The 9,623-nt window shown below is 38.5% G+C and overlaps 1 protein-coding gene across 1 annotated transcript; it reads right to left on the bottom strand.

The window, feature by feature from the left end:
* Nucleotides 1-1,779: 1,779 nt before the first annotated feature.
* Nucleotides 1,780-4,996, bottom strand: LOC116008161. Its single transcript, XM_031248667.1, has 5 exons — nucleotides 4,906-4,996; nucleotides 3,783-4,173; nucleotides 3,361-3,488; nucleotides 3,245-3,272; nucleotides 1,780-2,776 (listed from the first exon to the last, which is right to left on the bottom strand). The coding sequence occupies exons 1-5, from the start codon at nucleotides 4,994-4,996 to the stop codon at nucleotides 1,780-1,782; spliced, it is 1,635 nt and encodes a 544-aa protein (XP_031104527.1).
* Between the last annotated feature and the right edge of the window lie 4,627 nt (nucleotides 4,997-9,623).

The following is a 9,623-nucleotide window of genomic DNA, read 5'->3' as shown; positions in this document are numbered from 1 at the left end:
TCTTTTTTTTTCTTTCCTTTATTTATACCAATGGATTGTATAACAAAAAAAAAAAAAAAACTTTGCAGATGACTTTAGAAAGCGCAACAAATTTGCAGAATAGTAAAAGTGCTGCCTCAAAGGCCATTTTGAAAGATTTCTGCGGAGTTATTGATCACCAACTGGAATCAATTTCACTTGATATAAGTGATGCCAGCCTTGTAAGTACAAAATAACTAAACCTTAATTATTTAAATTCTGTATATTATTCATTTGAATTGACTATATAACACAAACTGATTTATTTTTTCTGACTACTCTTAACAGGTATTCTTCAGTATCCTCCGACACCAACATTTCTACTTGATGTGCTTTAATTTCTTGACATCAAGGCTTCAAATAATTAACAACAGGCCTATTCCTGAAGGAATTAAAGCACAAGACAAGTATGAAGGTTGTCCAGAGAAACTAGTAAGAAATCTTATCTCTATTAAATTCTGTGTATCTTATTGAGTGAGTCTGTGTATTCTAACATTTCTTTATGTGTATCCTGTATAGGACTTAGAGTATATATTCTGTGTATTACATGCTGTCATTCTGTGTATTCTGTCATACTAATTACACACAACTATATCGATATTCTACAGTTGATTGCCTTCACTAAGTATCTTGCCACAAAGAAGAGTCCACTTGCAAAGAAGATGAAATCAATAAGAGTGCGTGCAGATGCCTTGGCAAAATGAAGAAAATGCTGTAGATTGTGCCATATACTCCATGAGGCATATGCAGACTTATACAGGCACATCAATAGAAGACTGGGATGCAGGACTCACTGGAGGCCAAGAAGATGTAAGTATAAAAATATTCTTTCAACTTTCTTCCATATTAAAATATTTAACAATTCATTTCTAATTAATTTTGAATTCTATTTCTGCAGTATACATTCCTCACATCACTAAGAGCTAAATATGCCGCAACCATACTCATGTCAGAATGGAATACCCTTCTACCAGATGTGACAAATGCAGCCAAGGAAATCTACAAACAATCAAAGTGACCGTAATTGTAAAGATGTTGATTTTTGTAAACTGAAATTGAAACAAGTATCTGAGATGTGTTCTTTATTGTGGAAACTCTTTTAACTCTGAAATGAGAAAAAGCTTTTTGTCACATCTTATATTATAGGGTGCCATATCTATTAAGTTTATTCTGTTGATTACAAAATTTATTCTAAGCATGACTTCAATTATATATTCTATGTATTACGCAGTAACATTATATGTATTACATGCTGCCCTTTTGTGTATTCAGTAAATGGTAACCCATAACTCTAACACTAAACCTTAACCCTCAAAACCATAACACATAATAATATTCTGTGTATTACATAGTAATATTCTGTGTATTATTGACTTAAACTCTGTGTATTCAAAAATATATCTGTATACATAGTACTGGGTGCTAAACCCTAAACCCTAATGCTAAACCATGGCTTCCAACTCTGTCTTCTAACTCTGAAAACATATTACAGAGTGCAATTCATATTCTGTGTATTCGGCAGTATTGTTCTGTGTATTACATAGTATCACTCTGTGTATTACAGAGTGCAATATAAATAAATAACACCAAATGGTTTCTCTTGTTGTGGTAAATAATTCTGTGTATCCTGCGGAAACAGTCTGTGTATTACTTGTAATAGTTTTGTGTATAAAAAGTACAACTACAGATCTTGAAAAAACAAAACTAACAAACAAAAACCTACTCAGAAATCAACCTATATCATTTGAATGCATACAGACATTAAGACACACTCTGATTGTCTTCTTGATTTGCATTTGACCTAAAATGACATAAAATTGAACCTCCAGACATTGGATGCACCAGATATCCATTACCAGCAATATTAGAAATAACATCTTCAACTTGAGACTGCCCCACCGATTTTGTTTTAGATGCAGCTATATGAGCAAGCTGGTTTCGACCCCTTGCTTTCTTGTATTTTTTTTCAATCACACTAGTCACCCTTCTATTACGTAACCCTTTCAACCGCCTGTTTGATGGATCCTTTATAACACCGCTCGACGATTCCACATCACAATCTTCACCTTCGAAGAAAATAGGGTCATACTCATCTTCAACTTTTCTCTTGGCATCTAACACTGCTTGCTCAAAAATTTTGCGTGCTTCGCTGTTTTCTTGGCAATAAACAATCAACTTCTGAAATTTCCTAGTGATCTCTAATGTCCAAACAGAAGAGGGAACATTAAAGCACTGAGATGGGGGGATAATACCAGCATTCTCGTCTTCCAAAACTTTTTTAGTCCATCTCTTCAAAATATATTTATTTGGAACTTCAGACACACAATGCACGTTTAAAATGCGTAAACAGTGACAACATAAGATCCCGGTTTCAGTGAACAGCTTGCAACTGCACCAAATATCTAACTCTCTAACGTTAAAAATCACTTCATGCCTAATAATATCAACCTCGGGCCTCCAGACGTGATACTTATACACACCAGCTTCAAATAGAACACACTCTTGATAGCATGATGCCCCTTTCAAAAACTGCTCTTCGAACAAGTAATATATCTCAATCGTGTAAATATCCCTAGCGTGTGAAATAATCTTAATGTGATCCATAGCCACTGTAGGTACACCTTGGGAACACCGGACATCTTCCCCGTTCTCTCTACTCCTCCACTCCGAAACAACACCAACAAAGGAGCTATAGAAATCACATAGCCCAGCAGTCTTGGATAACCTTCTAGAAATAGAGTGATTTGTGGTTTCACTCCTTTGTGAAGATAAAATACCACCAGTAAAATAATCTTTGTTAAATGCAGGGCACTATTTTTCTCTACATTGATACAACTTTTCAATCCAAGAATTATTATGACATTTGTATGTTGTGACCATCCTGAAATACCATAACATATATATTAACTAGACCTATTCATATACTATAATGCATACACAGACTCTCATATACAAATACACAGGATCATTCAATTGAATACACAGAATATAAGGGGAGTATTATCAGATATGAATGCATGGGAATGAAAGCACAAAATCAATAGAATAAACATACTCTAACACTAGAATACTCAGAATATATCAAGAAAATACACAGAATCTGGGTGAGTATTGCCAACTCTGTATACTAATGTAAGCAATTGGGAAAAATATAATACACAGAATACTATAACTAAATAAACATAAATACCATCACCAATAGACAGAATGTTTAATGAAAGCATACCTTGTCCAATAAAGCTCAAACTCTGCCTCTGTATCGGTATGTTTCAACAAACAATTGAATGTCTAGAAAATCTTTTTGATTTCTTAATCCCTTGATGTGCTTCTTTGAATTCTCACCGATATGCCATATACATAGGCGATGTCTTGAGGTTAGAAAAACTTGGGAAATAGCAGCAGCCATGGCAGCGCATTGATCAGTCATTATGCTTTGGGGACTTTTCCGATTCATTGATCTTAAAAATGACCTAAACAACCATATGAACGAATTCATTGATCTTAAAAATGACCTAAACAACCATATGAACGACTCAATCCTCTCGTTCAACAAAAAACCACATCCAATGAACGACTCAATCCTCTCGTTCAACAAAAAACCACATCCAAACATGACGTTCATACAGTGATGGTTCATACCAACGAATGGACCACAAATCATATAATATTTGTTAGTACGATACGTCGTATCGTGAACTAACAAATCTCCAAACAATTCATAGTCTCGCATCATTTTCCCATCTCTCCAAAAAAAGCTGCACAACCTTGACTCATCATCCACTTCAAAATCAAAGAAAAAATCCTTTTCACTTGACTGCCTTTGTATAAATATTTCAATTAATGTGTTTGAGTCGGTTCCATCCAAATTGTTCAATACATCAGTGCACAACGAGTTATAGGCATCCCTGCTTGTAAAACCAACGAGTGGTGACCCTTCTGATTGTGTTTTAAGAAACCGTAAACCATCAGCCACAGAAACACCGCTCTTCTTCAAATCATTTAGGTAGGAAAGATGATTTCTAGACACTGATCTGTGTGACCGTAGAAGATAACTCTTTGTTGTTGGAACAAACTCATGATTATGAAGCTTCTGGTGCTTTGTCACAGTCCACATCCCATTCTCATCTAAATCAAATTGAACAGATGCACGACAACCTGTCCGTACATCAACTTTTAAATAACTTCCCTTTCTTAAGACCCTTTTAAACCCAGACTTTGAACAATTAAACTCCTTCATCTTCAATTGTTTTGTACCAGCACTATATCTTTGCTTACCCCTCCTCACACTAAAACCTAGCCTGAAAGCATAATCATTATAAACTTCATATGCTTCATCAATAGAACTCACTGACACCCCTAACAAATCCTGATCAGCTGCAAAAACACAATGTTTAAGTACCCCTACAATCAATACAAAGAATACATGCCTACAATACACGTAGCGTATAACTAGAATACACAGAATATTGGAAAACCAAAATACAAAACACACATCACCTTGTGTTTACATTACAACTAACATGAATACACAAACTCTTTGTCCAAAATACGCAGACTGAATTCAAAGAATACACAAAATATTCACAAAACACACAAAAATCCACCTGACTGATATTCGATACACAAAACACAATACAACCTCTGTTTTACATACAACTACAATGAATACACATAAACATTGCCTGAAATACTCACAATTCATTAAAAGAATACACATAACATCCACACAAATACACAAAACTCATCTTCTACCCTTCCAATCGCATAGTTGTATCATAAAACAATCCTAAAACCAGTATCATATAATCAAAACACACGAATCAAAACATTACGAATTCAATGATTTTCATAAACACAAACAAAATCACAAAATCAAACATAAAAAACCTGGATTACGATCGCCTGAAATAGCCAATCCAACCGGATCATCGAGTTCTTCAGTCGCAACCACCTCCTGCTGCGAATTGACGCCTTGCATATCCTAATGCCTGAGAATCCAAGAGCTACGACTGTATATTTGTTATTTGTGAGTTCACAATCGGAGAAGAAGATCGCCATAACCGCCACAACACAAACAATTCATTTTTTTTTTTTTTTTTTTTTATATATTAGGAAGTTAACGGAGGAAACGGACGTGATTCCCAAAATAACGTCCACTTACTGCCTAATGGGCAATACGACGCCGTTTTAATTCCTGGTGCACAATGCTACGTCCACCACGGTGCATGGTATAAATTGCCGTTGGATCACCATGATTTACCTCTCTATTATTTTGTCGGGCTCTTTATAATCAACTTCAATTACATCTCTTTAAATAAATGTAATCAACCTACCTAAAGTTCATGGTTTCTCTCTAGCTCACTACTTTAGAATGATTTCTCTCTCTCCGATACTTTGGTGCCCTAGGGTTTCATTCCCTACCCTTTTCTTGTCGTCTTCCCCCCCCCCTCTGTGTCCATGGCTCCAGGCTTCACCAACCTAACCTTAGCTGATTTGGATGATGAAGATGACATCCGTCAGGTCGCTAACATACCGGTGGGACGTGTTATCCCTCTATCAGAGTTCTATGTCGTGATAAGCTTGTCAAATTCCCCTTCTTCAGGAATACCATAGCTTCTGTTTGGAGACTAGCAATGGGAATGAACGTGAAGGAGCTAAAATCGCGCCTCTACTTGTTTCAGTTCTTTCACAAGGCTTATATCAACAGAATTATAGAAGATGGTCCTCGGTCCTATGACAAAAACCTATTGGTTCTTCGTTGACTCCAACCTAATGAGGGCCTTGAATCTATTGACCTCTCAAAAGCGGTTTTTTTTGCGCAAATTCACGGACTCCCCCGGGTTACCATTTGGATGTCGTTGGTAAATTCTTGGGGGAATTGGTGAAACTTGATGAAAGATACTTCGATGGTTCTCTCTGTACATTTTACAAGCCCCACGTTGCTATAAACGTTTCTAAACCCCTAAGGAAAGGCATGAAGTTGAGAAGGGACATTGGCGACTAGGTTACAATCAAATTCAGCCACAAACGTCTCCCCACCTTTTGCTTCCTTTGCGGGATATGGGGCATGGGGATAGGTATGGCATAAAGGTGCTACAACCTCAAGGAACGCAAACTGATAAGCCCTTCGAGGCTTGTCTTCGTGTCGGGAGTCGCAAGAATATCCCGTTAGGGGGAATTGTTGGTCAGCTCTGAAATCGGCTTCGGAACACACCAGAACTGGAAGGCACCGGATGTTGATGCCTTATTCTTCTCAAAATGAAAATCTCTGTCTAATCAATTTCCTCTACCTCAGAGCTCTCGTAGCAACTCCCATGAATCTAACCCCTTGGAAGGCGAAGCGAATTTGGCACTTGTTGGTAATCTAAATGCAGGGCTGATATCCATCAACGATTATGTTATTACCATTACCTACTAGAAAAGGCATCACACTATGAACTTGGAAGAGAATGTTGTGCACGTGCTGACCTTGATGGACTTAGAATAGCATCTCTAAAAAAACTTGGTACGGGCGGGTTCTGGTATTGCCTAGGCCCGCTCTTCTCAATGAGTGCGTTATGTTGGAGGGTGTATTCTACATTGACAACAATGGTCTAGGAGGTGGATTGGCTCTGTTCTGGAAAGAAAAGAATGCGATAAGTCTACTCAGCTACTCTGCTAATCACATCAACATGGAGGTCAGACCTTCTGGATCCCTGAGTTGGATGTTCACTTGTTTCTATGGCTTCCGTTAATGTAACTGGTTGTAGCTTTTAGGTACACGCANTTTTTTTTTTTTTTTTTTTTTTTTTTTTTTTATATATTAGGAAGTTAACGGAGGAAACGGACGTGATTCCCAAAATAACGTCCACTTACTGCCTAATGGGCAATACGACGCCGTTTTAATTCCTGGTGCACAATGCTACGTCCACCACGGTGCATGGTATAAATTGCCGTTGGATCACCATGATTTACCTCTCTATTATTTTGTCGGGCTCTTTATAATCAACTTCAATTACATCTCTTTAAATAAATGTAATCAACCTACCTAAAGTTCATGGTTTCTCTCTAGCTCACTACTTTAGAATGATTTCTCTCTCTCCGATACTTTGGTGCCCTAGGGTTTCATTCCCTACCCTTTTCTTGTCGTCTTCCCCCCCCCCTCTGTGTCCATGGCTCCAGGCTTCACCAACCTAACCTTAGCTGATTTGGATGATGAAGATGACATCCGTCAGGTCGCTAACATACCGGTGGGACGTGTTATCCCTCTATCAGAGTTCTATGTCGTGATAAGCTTGTCAAATTCCCCTTCTTCAGGAATACCATAGCTTCTGTTTGGAGACTAGCAATGGGAATGAACGTGAAGGAGCTAAAATCGCGCCTCTACTTGTTTCAGTTCTTTCACAAGGCTTATATCAACAGAATTATAGAAGATGGTCCTCGGTCCTATGACAAAAACCTATTGGTTCTTCGTTGACTCCAACCTAATGAGGGCCTTGAATCTATTGACCTCTCAAAAGCGGTTTTTTTTGCGCAAATTCACGGACTCCCCCGGGTTACCATTTGGATGTCGTTGGTAAATTCTTGGGGGAATTGGTGAAACTTGATGAAAGATACTTCGATGGTTCTCTCTGTACATTTTACAAGCCCCACGTTGCTATAAACGTTTCTAAACCCCTAAGGAAAGGCATGAAGTTGAGAAGGGACATTGGCGACTAGGTTACAATCAAATTCAGCCACAAACGTCTCCCCACCTTTTGCTTCCTTTGCGGGATATGGGGCATGGGGATAGGTATGGCATAAAGGTGCTACAACCTCAAGGAACGCAAACTGATAAGCCCTTCGAGGCTTGTCTTCGTGTCGGGAGTCGCAAGAATATCCCGTTAGGGGGAATTGTTGGTCAGCTCTGAAATCGGCTTCGGAACACACCAGAACTGGAAGGCACCGGATGTTGATGCCTTATTCTTCTCAAAATGAAAATCTCTGTCTAATCAATTTCCTCTACCTCAGAGCTCTCGTAGCAACTCCCATGAATCTAACCCCTTGGAAGGCGAAGCGAATTTGGCACTTGTTGGTAATCTAAATGCAGGGCTGATATCCATCAACGATTATGTTATTACCATTACCTACTAGAAAAGGCATCACACTATGAACTTGGAAGAGAATGTTGTGCACGTGCTGACCTTGATGGACTTAGAATAGCATCTCTAAAAAAACTTGGTACGGGCGGGTTCTGGTATTGCCTAGGCCCGCTCTTCTCAATGAGTGCGTTATGTTGGAGGGTGTATTCTACATTGACAACAATGGTCTAGGAGGTGGATTGGCTCTGTTCTGGAAAGAAAAGAATGCGATAAGTCTACTCAGCTACTCTGCTAATCACATCAACATGGAGGTCAGACCTTCTGGATCCCTGAGTTGGATGTTCACTTGTTTCTATGGCTTCCGTTAATGTAACTGGTTGTAGCTTTTAGGTACACGCAAATACCCGGAGTATTCCGGGGTTATCGATCCACAGGGAATGGTTGGTCAAGCACTAACTCGGATTGATTCTTGTGAAGCTAGTTCGGTCATAACATGGTTATAGCAAACAAAACTAAATAACAAAAATAAAAACAACAAATGAAGAGAGATATATTAGATGCAACATATGTAAGGATATGGATCGGGTCAATATCTATCATGTGTCAAACAAATGTAGAAAAGAAGTTTTATCCCTTGTGAATGGAGGAAATGCACTAAAGTCCCCAGTGCCACTCTCGTGATCTACCCGAGTGTGCCAAACCGCAAGTTATCTACTCTCATAGTCTACAAGCGAGGCTCGTCTTAAAGATCCTAAGCAAATCAACATGCCCAAACCCAAGTTAATCCTACAAGTTGTGAGGAGGTAGCCTAAACTAACCTCTAGATTCCAACACGTTGTCACCCGTGAAGGAACCGTTTTGGCTAACTTCTAAATTCCAACCCGCTCTCGCCAGTGAAGGAACCGAAGATTAGCCGAGAAATCCCCCTATAATTTATCAAGCTCTCGCATTGTATAAATCAATAGGTGTGGCAAGAGTGTTCTAGCCATGCCCGATTCTCACCGTGACACAACAACAAACAAGCATGCAATTGGATCCATTAATCACACACTTTTAATAACAAGTCTTGCACACAACAACTCATAGAAGCTAAACTAACAAATCATAATAAATAAAGAACAAACAACAATCTAGACATGAACATAATCCAAAATCCAAATATAAATAAATTTAGAACAAGCATCTTGATACAAGGTTAGCTCAAGGTAAATTAAGGAAAGAAAGGGAAGAAATTCCCCTCGATCCATCGGTTGAAGCTCATAACCTTGTATCATCCCTCTTCTTATTACAAAATAAATCCTAATATACTCCTACACTACTAAACAAGCCTCACTTGGAGGTCTACATTTTTAAGGAGAAGAAAAGGAAAAGAGAAGAGGGGAAGGGACTAATCTAATCTGAAAATTGGATATTGAAGAATGGAGAAATGAGGGGTATTTATAGTTGGGTAAAGGCAGGGGCAAAATTGGAATTTGGACTGCAGAATTCTCGCGCATGGTCAACGATTTTCGCCGCGGCGAGCCTAATTCTCGCCGCGGCGAAAGT

The sequence above is a fragment of the Ipomoea triloba genome, chromosome 1, assembly GCF_003576645.1.
Source record: "Ipomoea triloba cultivar NCNSP0323 chromosome 1, ASM357664v1".
NCBI lineage: Eukaryota > Viridiplantae > Streptophyta > Magnoliopsida > Solanales > Convolvulaceae > Ipomoea > Ipomoea triloba.
This window is presented reverse-complemented; position numbering and strand designations above follow the sequence as displayed.